The sequence below is a fragment of the Pseudonaja textilis genome, chromosome 15 (genome assembly GCF_049901715.1).
Source record: "Pseudonaja textilis isolate UNSWEBS1 chromosome 15, rPseTex1.2, whole genome shotgun sequence".
NCBI lineage: Eukaryota > Metazoa > Chordata > Lepidosauria > Squamata > Elapidae > Pseudonaja > Pseudonaja textilis.
This window is the reverse complement of record NC_142004.1, coordinates 74,398-90,126: the sequence shown is the minus strand read 5'-3', so window position 1 is coordinate 90,126 and position 15,729 is coordinate 74,398. Positions and strand designations below refer to the sequence as shown.

General features: G+C 47.3%; 1 protein-coding gene across 3 annotated transcripts; it reads right to left on the bottom strand.

Annotated features, from left to right (window-relative positions):
- Window positions 1-3,795: 3,795 nt before the first annotated feature.
- Window positions 3,796-15,463, bottom strand: PITPNB (phosphatidylinositol transfer protein beta). 3 transcript variants are annotated; one of them, XR_015739579.1, is made up of 13 exons: window positions 15,195-15,463; window positions 14,945-14,975; window positions 14,634-14,779; window positions 14,129-14,220; window positions 13,237-13,244; window positions 12,661-12,735; window positions 11,990-12,073; window positions 8,617-8,694; window positions 7,616-7,726; window positions 7,291-7,413; window positions 5,881-5,973; window positions 5,574-5,684; window positions 3,796-5,140 (listed from the first exon to the last, which is right to left on the bottom strand). XR_015739579.1 is itself a non-coding variant. In XM_026719347.2 (12 exons), the coding sequence occupies exons 1-11, from the start codon at window positions 15,308-15,310 to the stop codon at window positions 5,926-5,928; spliced, it is 912 nt and encodes a 303-aa protein (XP_026575132.1). In that variant the 5' UTR covers window positions 15,311-15,463; the 3' UTR covers window positions 3,796-5,140; window positions 5,881-5,925. The 3 variants fall into 3 exon arrangements, 2 of the variants coding, with proteins under 2 accessions (XP_026575132.1, XP_026575131.1); XM_026719347.2 differs by lacking the exon at window positions 5,574-5,684; XM_026719346.2 differs by lacking the exons at window positions 5,574-5,684; window positions 5,881-5,973.
- Window positions 15,464-15,729: the final 266 nt, after the last annotated feature.

Below are 15,729 nucleotides of genomic sequence, written 5' to 3'. Positions count from 1 at the left end.
ATTGCAAGGAGGAAGGAACTTAGGGAGAAGCACCCAAAGATGGAGAGAAAAGCCAGGCCAGAAAGAAGGAATACATGAAAATTTTGTCTGTGTCCACTTCAGCCTATAAACACAGCTGGACAACACAGCTGTTCTTCAAAGGGAAAGAAGAGGCAGCAGCCTTTAAGGAGTCTCCTCTGCTGTCAGCAATAATAGCCCTTTCAACTTAGCATCATGCTGTGCAGTATCATGGTCTGTTTGCTCTTGGTTTACAAAATGCAACCTACAAAAACTACAAAATGCAAAAGAAATCATCTTTTACAAAATGATGATTGCCTCTTTCTCATAATAAACCTTATTGATGTCCCCAATATGACGCATTCTTTTTACTGGTGGACATAGCCAGACATAGCAAACAGCCCTTGAAAAGCTGTAGCTGATGCTGGGCCACTGTCTCCATTGAGGGTAACAATAGGAAGGCTGCTTTAAGGTGGAAGCCTCATTGGTGCAGAGTTCGCTTTGCTTATAACAAGAAGGGCCTCAACCCAATCAAGATAACCTCTAGGGTCAGTCTGGGATATAAAAGATCAGCTCCGTCATGAACTCATTCGGTCAGTTTTGACTCTTCTGCCTTCCGTTCTGCCTTCAGCTAGGTGTACATCCCATTCCTATGTTGACTGACAGTTGTGTATTTCACATAGTTATTGAACAGAGGCAGATGAGGAATCCAAGCCATTGGATTACCTGAAATGCTTTGTGTCCCCCCGCCCCTCCATTCCAAGAAGAGGTCCCACAGGTAGTCCTTGACTTACAACCACAATTTTTGACCAGGAGTCTATGAAAATTGACACAAGGGAAAGTGCTGGGGTGCATGGAGGATGGAGGAAATTAGGAGTTGCCAAGGTGGTGTTTGTTGCATGCTTTGGAGTAGCCTTCTAAGCAGAAATAGGGAATTTTCCAGATGCCGCTGAATTACAAATCCCAATGGTCCCAGAAAGCATAGCCAGCGGGGATGCTGGGAAATGTTATTCCAGCAAATATAGCCTCCTTGTTGTTGGCTGTAAACAAGATTTTGCCCCCTGCAGGCATCACTGGAATGTGAGTAGCAACAAGCACAGAATGATTTGATGACTCTGTTCTCTACAGTAAACATAAAGAGTCCAACACCTATTTGGCCACGGAGCTTTTGGTATCTTCTTGGTATTTAGGCTTAGCATAAACCATGGAAGACCTCTTGTTCTTGACTTTTTCTCTAGCAGGTTCATAAAAGCCCTGCCAAAGTAAAGCAAGTGGGAGATGGTGGCCTTGGTTCCAGAAGTCCTGAGCATAAATGCATTTTTTTCAGCCATTTGGGAATCCCAACCTCCTACCTCAGATGCAGCCCGATGCGGATTTGAACCCATAGGAAAGATTTTCTAAACACACCTGCCTTTTTAGCCCTGGAAAAGGGGTGGAAAGGAAGCAATCATAGCTCTCCATATGCACTACATATCCTCATTCTCTTTGCAAACATGCGAGAAGGAAATTATGCACAATCGACAGGCTTCCCATTTTATAAACATACAATCTGCATTTTCACCCCCTCAGCAGCTGCGTTTGATTAAGGGAGGGCCTGGAAGAAGCTAGGGGCTGTCTCAGCTGGAAGCGGGCAGGACCCCAGGACCAGGGAGTTCTGGCATCCTCCACCGCCGCCTGCTGGCCACAGGAGGAGGAAGCCTGCTTCTTCCCTTCAAACGGATGCTTCCGAGGAACCTGGGAATCCACAGGCTCTTGCTTTGCACTCCTCTTCAGTCGAGCTGGAGAACAAAGAGGCCCTTGCTCCCATTTGGATGTTTCCATACAAAAACTGGGAACAAGAAATTCAGCATTCGGATCAGAGGATGCAGAAGTCCAGGAGCAATAAACTGCCACCCTTAGTGTTATTACTCGATCAGTAGATTCGTTAAATATCGCAGTTTTACCTATGTTCTTCCTTGAAAAGGCTGCAAGAATAACCCCCAGATTAAAAATAAGTACATTCCTAGGTTTATGCAATAGACAACTGAATGTTCATAAAAAGCACCTGTAAAATTTCATGCAGCCACCTTGCCATTACCCTAAGTGCTGGACTGGGAGATGTACAGTATTTAACGTTTTAGAAAGAAAGGGGGAAGAGCTGGGGCATTTCAGGGGCGCAATATTTGTCCTGGGTAAATGGTGGGAGAGTGACTTTTGAATTTAAAGGCCTACAGATTAAGGGCCTCTTGAGCTTGGGAAGCCTGGGGGAGACTGACACGTTCCTTCACAACTGGACTGTGTTGCTGACCACCTGTGCTTGCAGGTAGGCGCTAACCTGCGCAGCCCTGTAGGCTTGCCACTGCTGCAGAGCCGGGGCTGCCTCTGCCATCAAAACCAAGGGGTGAGGCACACTGGCAGAGCTGTTCAAAACAGGCACCAGGCTTAGTACAGTTGGCGAGTGTCAGCAAGGACATTTGCTTTTTTCTTCCCCCAACAAGAAGGCAGCAACAAGCTGATACTTATGCAAAAATACAAGGAAAGCAAATTCCAGATATTCTCTCGCTTTATCCGGTTTCAAACAATGCTCGTCCATGATTTTGATTGTACCCTTCATCTACCCTTCTTAGGCCGATTTCTATCACCTAAGCCACCCTGAGCGATAGATGCAGAGGCCTGTGTAGCTAGGTCAGACCTTGGAGACCCCACACGTGTGATCTTCATGTGTGCACATGTGAGATCTGTGTGTGTATGCTGGATTTAAAGGATGACCGAAAAAACCATCCCGACCAGCAAGAATAGCCATGGCCTTTCTTCCCTTCAGTTGCTGAGCCCTTCTTTTTGGTGTCAGCTGATGTATCTCTTCATTCATGCTTTTGATTAAATCTGCAGCTTTGCTTTCTGTTCTTTTTCAGTGTCCTTTGTTACAGAATTTTAAGATTGCCCTGTGGTTTTAAACAGATGGCATTTAAGAGAATTTTTACTGCACATGCTTTTTTCAATTTAAATAACTTTTAAAGGCTTTAATGGGTTGCATACTTTTATCAGAGAAAACAGGGAAAAAATTAAATAATAAATTGCATGGAAGCAGCTGCAAAAATGGGACAGATGGCTGGTTGTCTTTTGCTAGAGCAGCAACACAGCAGCAAAGGGTCTCTTCTGAAGCCTTGGGAACAAGGCAAGTTATAAATTTAAGGGAATGAACAAATATAGTTTCATGATCTATAGTTTGCCAAATGTTGCAATTTGGGGAGGGGGGCTCCTAACTTTTTATCAGAGAGGACAACATCCTTGCATCGTGGGAATGCAGGAGGCTTGGGATACACGTCCCAAGGAGGACTGTTCCTTCCAGCCACAAATTCTGTCAGAAAGTTGCTCTCCTGCCTTCTAGGCTCAAACAAGATGAGAGAACACTTTTTACACTGTTACAGAAATCTGAACATCAAAGCTAAAAATGAGAGACAGCTTTTAAAAACAAACTTTAAAAAAATATTGGGTGAATGGCAGAATAAAACTACCAGATCAGATTTTAGAAGAGGGAGAAAAAAGATCTTCCAGGGCTTGCAAGATTCCCTTCACTATGGGGGTTGCGGTGCTGAACCTTGCAATCCATAAATCGCTCCCTTGTGGAGATGCAACTGGGTTACAATTCCTGTCTGAAAACTCCTTTCCAGAGGAGTTGTAGCTGTTGGAGCTATCTAGGGTGGGGGGGGGGGGAAAGGCAAATTTCCTATCTCTTCTGTGTCCCTGACCCCCAGCTTTGCCTCGGTATGCAATACCACACCCCACACTTGAACTGAATCCAAATGCAACAGCTGTGGATATTTTATAAGCAAATTTATTTAAATTGTCTTAATGCAGTTAAAACTAGAAACTGCAGAAGTAATTATTTTACATTTACTATAAAATTTCCTCTCAATGTTCACATCTAATCCTGCCCCAAACTAGGCACAGAGCCTGGCATTCGGTGCTCTCCTTGGTACTGATGGGAGCAGATTCCTGCACTAAACACAGCAAGCCCTTGAATTAGCAGCAGCCTAAATGATCAACCTCTACAAATATGTATTTACAAAGCCAATTCTCCAATGGGGGAACATGCAAGCCTCCCTGTGTGGCCAGAGCCTTGCTTCCAGAAAATGGACGGATAAACGGCCCTCGCATTGGCCCTTGGCACCTCGGGGCCCGTCAATCCCTTGGGGCAAGCCAAACTGAGAGCCCTCCCACTTAACTGGGCCTGGGATAAGTTGCTGCCGGGATCCTCTCTTCTTTAAGAAATCTGATGAAGGTTTTCCAGATCAGGATATCAGTTTCCAAAGGGTACTGAAAAAAATGCTAGCTTTTCCTTTAGTTGATGCAAAACGGAGCTGATGCAGTTTCTTGGATGATGCCCAGGGGAGTTCTGAACACCGCATGATAAGGCTGTCACGAAAACATCATTCCTTCAAGACTGATTTGAATCCATGAACATCCATATGCCCCTTTGCGTTCCCTTTTACAGGCAAGCTTTTTTTTTTTTTTGCCAGTTCTAATGAAGAAACCCTCGACTCTTTATATACAAAATTCTTTGCAGCAAATGGGCGAAAATGTTTTTTGTTAAAAAAAGAACCCAAATTCAATAGCAAGAAATTGATCCTTACTACTAGAAATGATCTGATTTCAAGAAAGTAATAATTCAGAAATAAGTATCTTTAAATACATTCAGAATGTCTGTAACAAATCATGAATGAACCACACAGAGTGGAAAATTAATTGCTGATGCACATCTAATAATCTAAACAGAGATAACGGAGTCCTAGCAAGGAGAACCTCTCATGTATTAAGGTAAAGGAAATTGGTCCGGCATCTGAAGTTTCAAAACGTTCCAATTGATAGAATTCGTTGTCTTCTTCCATTCATTGATACTGGGTGGGTTTAATTAGCTTTGGATATACAGCACAAAGGCAGGGCCTCTTGGGGAGATCTCGGTGCCTTGGAGAAGCAGCTCAGTACAAGTGTGCACCCAGTGTGTTGTGTGTACATGTTTCTGTGTGCATGCATGCACAAATGTGTAAAGAACTATGCACCCACTCACACCCAAAGGGCGGATTGTGACACCAGACGCAAGAGATGTTTTCCTTCATTCATCATTAGCCGCACTAGTTCCTCTCACTTCTCCTTGATTGCGCAACTGGGGGAGGGGAGAAAGATCAGTCACTCGCAGTTGTGGCTCTCAAATAAAAGAGGATTAAATGAAAGGATTAGAGATTATTTTGCCCGTTTCTCCTGGCATAGCCTTTGCCTGAAGCAACACAACCATCACCAGCACTGACCTACTGAAAGAAAGATTGTGATAGTGACCCAGGTAGCAATTTGAGCAGAAAGGAGTGAATTGAAACGGCAAACAACAACCCTGAAAATGGCAGAGCCCGGAGGGATGTTTTTTTTTGGGGGAGGAGAAGGAAAGGGCAAAATATGGGGCTTTGCAGGTGCTTATTTACGAAGAGGCTGTCCTTGAACTTCTGCTGGGGGCAGCCTGAGAAAACCCGTCTAGACTACAACAGTGTGTTCTGACACACGTGACAAAGAAGGAAAAAAAGCGAAACCTCCAAGAAGTGACCAACCTTCGTTTCCCTAATTAAGCCACAAGGCTGCCAAAGGACGCTCCTGCTCATGAACTCCATGTGAGTCAGGGGGGGCTCGGGAGCCCTATTCTGAATCCAAACCTCAAGCTGCTGGATTTTGGAAAGGGACAAGTTGTGAGGCAGTCCTCAGCAACACTGAGATAGCTGCTTTAAGGAGGGGGGTGCTACCCCACAGTGGAAGACAGGAGAGACAGAGACAGAGAGAAGCGGCTCACGACTAGCGTGAACCGGTACGGACATTCCCGAAACCTGTGTTTCTTTACCAGAAGAGGCCAGAGTCACTTACATAGTGGGATTATTTGCCTGCCTCTGACCCTACCGAGGGCTTCCTCTAGGCGCTGGCAGCCAATGTTCCTCGAACACAACCCTTCTTACGCATCTAGGTGCAAAATAAAACTGTCAGCCACCAGGCAGTTCATCAGCAGGTGTTAGTAGGAAGGGGCTGGAATGGCTGGGCTGGGCTGAATCCAGGTGAAAGGCACTCGCATGCGACCCAGGCTAAGGGATTGGCTTCTGCTGGGCTATCCTGGGAGGGAAGGAGGGGAGGATCCGCAGCTACCGGGAAAGGCAGCCGTTCCGGGCGGGAAGTGGGGCAGAGTCTTCCAAGGCAGAGGGAGGAGGCTGCTGAATGGCTGCTCAGTTTGGGCTCCAGCTCTGATGAGAGAGGGAAGCATCTCAAGGGGGAAGGGAGAGGACGGGGTGAAGCCTTTGTGTGGGGGAGAAACAAGGAGGTCAGGAAGTATTTATGCTCCCTGCAAGTTCCTCCTTCTCCTCGATTATTGGCATGGCCTTAGCCATGAAAGCCAGGATGACGACTTTGGGCCAGTCCCTCTCTCTCAGCCCAACCCACCTCACAGGGCTGTTGTAGAGAACAGAGGCAGATGTGTTGGATATGATCACTGCCTCAGGCAGTTTGTAAAAAGAATAAAGGCAGGCTACAAATAAGTAGAACAAAAAAAAAATTGTTTTTTAAAAGCCAGTGAACGCCTTGAACCCCCTGGAGCTGCTCTGCCAAGGGACCCAGCTAGACTGACCCTGGCAAGAAGGGCACCTCCCTCTCCTGGCAGCCGATCCACAGCCCAAGGAGAGAGGCTAATGGCCCTCTAGGTGAAGAGCCTCCTTTTCGGAAGCCCCTTTGACCAAGAGAACAGCTTGGGGGACCTTAAGGAGGGAGGGGGCTCAGGCTAAGCCCCTTGTTCTCTTTGGGAGACTGACGGCTTTCGGTTCTCCCTTTCAAGAGAGGCTTTTGATGGAGTTAGTATTCAGAAACATACAAAAGAAATGCATGCACGGATCGCCGGGAAATAGTACCACCTAGTCCTAGAGAAAAAGACAGCACGCATTTTCAGGGAGAGTATTCATACCTACAGAGCAAATTTATCTCAAACACTACTCTAGCAGACACCCCGATCCCCCTTTGGTTTTGTTTAAGCTCCCTGGAGGAAAGTCACTTCCCAGAAGGAAGAGCTAAGAAATGTCCTGGAGGACATAAAAGTTTCTCACTCTTAGGATCCCACCTGCAGAGCAGGTAACTTGGGGAAGTGGCCCTTTCTTTGTAATTCTCAGGGGGATTTCTGAAGGATGGTGCCCCACTTTTCCCTCCAGGTCTCCAGGGCCCCGTGATGTGCCAATGGGCCTCTGCTCCCTCCCAGCCAGCTGCCAGCTACCTCCGCCTCACAGGCTTCAATATTCCTACCGCCTCCAGCTCTCTTTGGGTTTCATCCTCCATTCGCCGGATGTCTTCCATCGTCAGGTCAATCCACCGGTCAATCCAGCAGAAAAGCTGCCGATGGAAGTTGGTGAATATCCTCTTTTCTTGCTTTAAAAAAAGAAAAAGCAGCTCTTGGCCCTAGTCTCACGGAGAGGCTCTGCTACCTCCTCAGGAAGGAAGGAGGGAGGGAGGGAACCATGCTGAGCTAGAGGGTGGTCTGGCCCAAGACCGAAGCCTCTCAACCCCACTTGGAAACCTGGTGGACGTGACCCTTGTCCCCAGAAAGGGAGAGTCCTTCCCAGCTGCGTACCTTTTGAATGAAGTTCTCAATTTTATTCTGCAATCCCCACCACTTAAACTTGATGGTCACCAGCTTGTAAGCACACATCTTGGGACAATCTTCAGCAGCTGCCAACTCCTTCTGTTTGGAAGATTCGATAAAAAGTGAGCCTTCAAGCACCTTCCACTCTCAGCTGCCTCTTCTCAAGGGGCCTGAAAGTCACAGCCAAAGGGAAAGCCGGAAGCCTCCCTTGCTTCTTGGTTTGCTGTTGAAGCACCTGGTGCCAGGCACGGGTGGACCCAAATGCCCAGAAGAAAGGGTGAGAAACTGGCACTGGACTAGGGGAGAGGCTGTGACAGGACAGGCAATTGGGCCACGCTGCTCTCTTTGCATTGAGGATGCTGTGATTTTTATTTTTATTTTATTTATTTTATTTTATTTTTTGGGGGGGCCCTTCTTTTTTGTCCCTGAAGCCTCCCTGTGCTCCCTGATTTTTTTCAGTTCATTCTGCTCTTGAGAGGAACAAATGAATAGCTGCCTTTTAAAAAGCTTCGCCAGCGGTCAAGAAGAGTCCAGGGAGAGGGGGCAGGTGCCTTCATCTATCAATAAGCAGCAAGAAGAAAAAGGACAGTCACCCGATTCAACTAGTCAGTGGGGGACCGAAGAGGAAGTGGTTTCTCACACACACCTTTCCAGCCCGTTAGGGAAACTGGGAACACAAAAGGGCTGATAGCTCAGATGGAAATCAGAACAGCCACAGGTTCTCTCTTGAACCCAAAGGCCACGTATGTTTGAATCCCTCTTGCTGGGGTCTCCACAGCCCATAATCAAGGAACAGCTTAGCCCACACAGTTCAATTTCATTTCCAAGATATTCTACTATCCTGAAGGGTGCCTGTAGGGCCAGGGGGAAAATGCCTGAGCTCAGGCTGGCCACAGCAGAAGCCTGCCATGAGATTCCTCCACTTTTCTTGATGGGTCCCTGGCAGCTCTCTAAGCCTCTTCAGAGATGCCTTTCTTGGCTCGTCTTACCTTCCAGTCAGTCCCCAAAGGGCCTCTTTTGGTCTTGACCGACTGGAACAATGCAGGGTCTTCATCAGCTTTGTAGTCCTGTGGATTCAAAGAAGCATCGACGTTAAGACTGAGAAGAGAGAACTGGAGAAGTTCAGAAAAGAGAAGCTACCTGCACTGGGCATATGAAGCCCCAAGAAAAATTAGGACGAGGGGGAAAGAGATTTTCTGCTCCGAAGGCCACGTTCCCAGGGCCCCCAGCTCTCGTCCGCAGCCTTCTTGGTGTGGAACTTCATGCACATTTAGTTCAAAAGTTAAGTTCAACTGAGTCAAAAAAGTTTCTTTCCTGGAAAGGCTTACGAGGGTTCTTTATTTGCAATTCAGGATGCAAGTTACTGAGATGCTGGTGAGAGACCCCAGGGCTTCTGGGCTATGAGACCCACCTAGGATCCGTGGATATTAAGGGAAAGCCAGAGGCAATGTGCACTGCTTTCAATCTGGAGCAGAGACAAAGGCTATAAAGCTGATTTCAATTTGTTTGCTTTCACTCTGCTTATTTTCTTTCGAATTACTTCTCAAGCTGCATGTCTTTCTGAAGTTAATTGTATGTCTCGTTCTGCTCACAGTTTAACAATTTTTCCTCTCCTGGGAAGTGACTTTTGTAAACAAATCACGCAAGACTGCTTAGACAAAAATTCTGGAGCTGATTAGGAGACAGGCCTAAATGTCTACCATAGGATAGCAGCAGCTGTCAGCTCAAGCCTTTGTATACATTTGGGGAAACCCAGGGTTGGCATCTGAGTTTCATTAGGACTTCCAAGAGCAGGCAGAGTTTGGAGCCAGGCTGTTCATTGATCAGTGTTCAGAATTGAAAAGAGCAGCTGGGCTGCTTGGCCAGGGTCCCCTCAGCCGAGGGCCTGCGTTGTAGGAGAGCCAGTCCTTCCCTGCACTCACAAGGTTATCGCCTACTTTTCAGTCAAGCTTCTGCTGCCACACCTGAGAGCAGGCTGGATCTTGTCCTCCCCCAGAAAGAAACCCGAGGGTCTACAGAGGCAGGAAGTGCCTTTTCAAAGAGCATCAGAAGTTGAACCACAGAGATAAAATCTGCAAAAGAGAGGAGAGGCAAGCAACTCGGGAAAGGAGGCCAAGAGAAGGAACTGCCACTCCGTTTATGCCCTGCCTTCCAGTACAGAAGCCATCCTTCCTTTTCAGCTCAGGATGGCATTATATGGAAGGATAAGACCGCTACACAGTAAAATTAACCTTAAAAATGATTTTGTCAAAGTAAAAATTAGCTTTCTAGCATTCAAATGGGAGATACATGGTTAGAATTTAGCTACAGAGAGAAAAAGATGCCATTTCTTGAATGTCCACGAGCTGTGACTGTGTTGTCCTCTTGTCCCAAGGCACCAACTGTAAGCATTTAACATCTACTGAGCTGGAAAAGAGATACCCAGATAAACGCATAAACAAATGAACGATCAAGTGGAAAATTTAAAGTAAGACAGAAATTATAGATGAAGAGATAGAAAGAGAACTAGATGACATTTATCCATTCAATCATGTCCAATTTTATGGGCCAGGTGGTCTCGCCACATCTTCTGATCTCGCATGGATTCTTTGCATTTTTCTATGTTGCGGCTGGTGTCAGTTTTATGGTGGAGAGCTAGATAACCTGACTCTATTGGAAAGGGGGGAGAAGGAACTTTATTTGGGGCTTACAGCAATCCCAAGAGATTCTGCTGGGGATATCTGAGAAACTACAATATATAAAGGCACCTTAAACTTATGTTGGAAATGTGAATAAATGTGAATAAAATGGATGTTTTAATCGTATATGTGGACATGTAAAAAAAAATAGAAAATTTTGGGTTCAACTACATATACCAATAAAGAGAATTTTAAAGCTTAACATATACAATTTGTGCTCTTCCTGGCTGATTAAAGCTGTGCGGGAGAGGAGTGGGATTGGGTCTGTACAGTCGTTAACTGTTCCTTCAAAAAGGAAGTGATCCCACCAGCTCTTACGGAGGGGGTGGTGTCCCCCCTCCTCAAAGGACCATCGCACGGTCCAATCGACTTGGACAGTTTTCATCCTGTGTCCAATGTTCCCTTCTTAGGAAAGACTGTGGAGAGTGGTTGCATGGTAGCTGCAGAGAAATTTGGCTCAAACGGATTATCTAGGCCTTTTACTCATCCAATTCGATCCAACAAATTGGTCATGATGCGGTTTCTATCGGCCAAGGACTATCAACTGGCGGGAACTAGAAGACGGGCCTTTTCTGCTGTAGCCCTGGCCTTATGGAATATTCCGAGATTAGAATGGCTCCAACCCTGTTGGCCTTTTGCAAAGCTCTGAAAACTTGGCGATGTACCTGGGCTTTACCATTAGTTGATTAATCATCACAGATGCTGTTTACGCTTATTTATTTTGGGAATACTTTTATCATTTTAATGTTTTTTAAAATTTTTCCCCATAATTTTAGAATTGTAAGTCACCCAGAATCACCGAGTTGAGTTGGGTGGTTATCGAAGATAGAGGAGAGAGACAGACAGATGGATGCAGGCAGACTGATAGAAACCAGAGGGTCTTTGGTGGGGACTGACCGATAGTTGTAAAAATGTCATGGAAATTTGTATTTATGTATAACTGCAGCGAGATTACTATATGTAGAAAGAAGATTCAGCACTAGCCATTATTGAGGCAGATAGAGAAGATGAAACCTGCTGAGATGACTAAGCTGACTTCTTTGATCAGAGAAAAGATAACACCTACATTTATTGCTGACTGCAAACTCCTTATAAACTTTTTGCATGAAACAAAAAAATTAACATAATTTATAATTTTGATTAATCTACGTCTGATAAAAAAAAAAGAATTAAGCTGTAACCGCAGACAAAGAGGTAAATTTATAAGTGTATTTAGAATTGCTTAAGTAGGATTGGAAGATACTATCTTTTTCTTTTTTTTCCTATCTTGCACTTTTGGCTTTCTCTTTTGTTTCCTTCCTTATTTTATAATCATTTGCGTTAGTTTTTATCTTTATATCTATATAACATAAAGAAATCCCAGGGCTGACGCACTGTGAGGGATTCCTGGCTATTCTCTCCAAGATTCTGGGAAACTGCCTTCACCTCCAGTTGCTGTAGGCATCTTGTTTAATTGGAAGCCGAAATCCCCATTATAGCTTTAGCCTGACAGGCGGGAAAAGGAGAAGTGGCTGTCGACCCCTGAGCTGGAGTGGTGCTGATGGCTAAGCAGCTCGATGGGCTCTTTTCAACCCACCACTGAAGCTCTTAACTTCCCTCTGTTGAAGTCGTGGTGATGTGCAGGAGCAGGCATAAACCCCTCCCGGAACATCAAGCTGCAAGGAGAGATATGGATACAACTTACTCCAGGCTCCACTTGGTTTCTGTCTGCTATATCAATATGAACAACTTCCACGTTTTTCCATGTATTGGGATCCAAGTCATGGACCTGTAGCAAGAGAAAGCACCACTGATCAAAGGGCCAACCCCCCTTCCTCCCTTTGCCCAGGGGCCAAAACCTGCTTGCAAGGCACGGCTGGCAGCAGGTAGGCCTTCCCACAGACCTTGGCAAGGCAAGCCAGGAAAGCTAAATGCAGCCTCTGCCAATCTACAAGGAAAGCCAAAGAGGAATATACGGGCCCCATTCTTAAAGCAAGCTACACTAAGGAACATAAAACTTAAAATAAGAACAATCGCCTTCTACAGTCCAGCTTAGTTAGTTTGAATTTGGACATTTAATTGTGCTTTTATGTGCTAGTTCTTTTACCCATATCCATTTTACTTTTCTCTTTAATTTTCTTAAACTGCTCAAATCACTCTGATCAGAAAGTACTGATCAATGTTTTAAAACACCCAACGCAGTCTGGAGGCAGAAGAAAAACTCAGCCGCAGCACAGAAGCAATGTTGACCTCCAAACCCCAAGCAGGAAGCTGTTGATCCTCCCTGAGTGCTAGTAGGAGCCACACAAACCTAAGCTGAAGGGGGAGCGGCTACATTCCCCAGACCCAGAAACAAACTGTTTAAAGCCAGCTTACATTGTCCGATGTGCCCAAGTCAGGCTTATGCCAAGTCTCAATTTTGATAAAAAAATCCTCTTTCATGTATTCATTCTATGGAAACAAAAGCAAGTGGAAGTGCATCTCAAGACAAACATAGACGGAGTGAGAGAACTGGGCTAAAAAAAAATGGCGGTGTTCCTTGCACGGAGACCCCCATCCCCCCCCCCCCATTTCTTGGGAGAGTTCAGTGGGAGACAGGATAAGACAGGACTAGTGTGAGGGTTAGTGTTAGGTTAGTGGTGGTCACAGGTCTGCTGAGGGGCACCTGCAGTGCACATAGAACATGCACCCTGAAATACATCATCAGAATATGCAAATTCCAGCTTAACCACCTCTGCTGGAAGTGACCCCTGTTGCCAGCATCTAGGTCCAACATGTAAGCAGGGGGTGTGGCTTGCAGAGGATTAGAATGACACCTCAAGGGCTGTTCTGAGAGGTGGTGGTCTCATTCCCTTTGCAGGCCAGCCCCACCTAGCTCCCTGCCCACCTGCATACTCTTTCACTTTAACCCAAGGGCCTGTGAATTGTTGCATAAGAAGAGAAAATACTCACCGTAACGACTGATCACCAGGACGTTATGGAAAGAGAAAGAGATGGAGACAAATAAGAGTGACTGCATTGTAACCGGACAGCTGCGTAACTTCACTATGCTCTCTCTATGTTATTCAGATTAAATGCTAAATACCACAGGGTGGCCACAGAACCCCATTTGAAAGCGAGCAAAGAGCTAGCTGAATCATAGCAACGCTTACCATCACCTAACTTCAGCACAATAAACGTGCACTGGTCCCTCCTAACCTATAGGCATCAGATTACAATGCCCATCAAGAACAGCTAGATTGATTAGATTCTGCAGTTCATAAATCATCCATTTCTTACAGGAAAGAAGCAATCAGTTGCCTGCTTTCACACCTACCAAAAAAACAGTTCAAATGAATCAATATTAAGCTTTAACGTTCAATTTAATCAGAATTTCACTTGTGAGCAGCAACTAAGCTTGCAGTTGCAGATGGGGGTCTGCAACCCGCAGCTCTGAAGCTGCATGTGGCTCTTTCATCCCTCTGCTGCAGCTCCGTCACCAGTTGGCGCCACAATTTTAAGAGGAGCTTCCGAGTGGGGGTGGGGGGAGCATGGCATGCCAGGCTCTATCGGAAGGGGCGGGATTTCCCATTGACTCCACAATTGATAGGGCTTCTGGTTAGGGCAGGTAGATGTCGCACTAGGAGAGACTCTATGGTGGAGGAACCAGACTTCTGGTCAGCTCCAGAATTAAACCAGGGGTGGGATGTGTCTGCTTCCAGTTAGGACCTTTGTGGCTCTTTTGAGTGTTTAAGGTTGCCGATCTCTGTTCTAGATTAATAGAGTCCTCTCTGACCCTACCCGAGCATGTAACTCGGCCCTTCTAGAGAGCACTCTTCTGACAAAAAGGGAAGAGCACACTGACCTGTTCTACAGTAAGGATATGCATTCCAGGCTTTTTCATGAAATACTAAGGAGCCTTCCGGAGCAAACATCCGCACAAAGCCAGGCACTTTGCTATGAGGAAGCAGAGTCACAGGTTTATTTTTGGCAAAAAAAATAAGATCAACAGTTTTTACTCCCATCTTAGCAATCTCTCCATTAACACATTCTTCTCATGGTGTTGTGAGAGTTTAGCAGCTCAGCACAAAGGCACCACGGATGCGGTCCCGCTATCATCACTTGCTCCTTTTTGAAAGTATATACCTCCTTCTCAGCCTGCCCCAGTCTCCCTAACCCCGCTACTCCCCAGAAACACAGCGGTGGCTCCATCTTGCATTAGGTGTCTTCCCCCACAGTTCCCCATAAAAAGAGCCTCGATTTTGCAGGGCTACGATGATGTTAATGGTGCGGTGAAGCAAGCAGGGAACAAAAGCACCGCCTCCAGGCACAACGGCTTAAAGCGGGGCGGCTGCGCGAGGGCCCCCTACCTCTTCAGGTGGTAGATCTTGTGCGTGTACTGGCCCTTCTCCCCATCCTTCTCGTAAGGCTCGTTGGTCAAGACCTGGATGCCTTCTCCGCCTCCCGTCTCGTTTTTGCTGGCTTCGGCCACGGAGTACAGCTGTCCGACCTGATACTAACAGGAGACCGCAGCAGGAATGGGACCACCCCGCACCCCCGTTGAAGGGCAGAGACCGGGCAGAGCTTCCTTCCCGAAGGGAAGCCAGGCGTATCCCTCCCATCCCCGCCTTGATTGTATCCCCAGGAGCGGAAGCGGTCGGGGGGGGGGGGCAACACCTACCTCCTGCACCGAGCACGGCAAGACCACGCGGCTGCAAAGGGGAACAGAGCGGGCTGGTCAACCGAGGGAGAGGCGCCGCCAGCCGGCCGAGGGAGGAGGCCCCAAATAACCCCCACCTCCTGCTTCGGAGGGTCCGCCGGGAACACCCCCCCCCCCCGCCCGCTCGAGGAAGCGGCACCCGCGGCCCCCACCCCCGCGGATGACCCGACCCCCCCTCCCCCTGCTCCGGGACCCGCCCCGCGCTGCTCACAATTCCTTGATGAGCACCATTTTCCCCGCAGGCAGCAGCCCAACGCGCATGCGGCGTCTGGGCCGCCCACCCATAGGCCACAGCGCCAGGCAGTTCCGGGAGCCTCGCCTAGCCATCTCGGCCAGAGCCAATCATGGAGCAGCAGGCTTGGGGTCGCCCGTGCGCTGCCTTTCATTGGTTGACAACGTAACAGATGCGCCCCCCCAACCAATGGTGCGACACAACGGTAGTCCTCAGACCGTCCCACTAAAGGCCCGCCCCGGAAGTGTAAGAAGTCACGCGGATGACGATAAATCTAGAAAAATGTAACTCTTTACTTGAGGCGGGCCTTGAAGTCGCGTTAAGCGGGGAGGCCTTGGTCTCTGTCTGGAGCGGCGTCCGCATCTCCCTGCTCGCAGAAGTCACGGGATGAATTGCTTCCAGGCTAAGGTCATGGCTTCCTCCCCGCACCGGAAGCGCTCGCGCGAGAACGCCCCCTCGCCGTCGGGGGGAGGTGGGGGAAGTTTCTCGGGTGAGGGGCGAGTCGTCTTCAAAG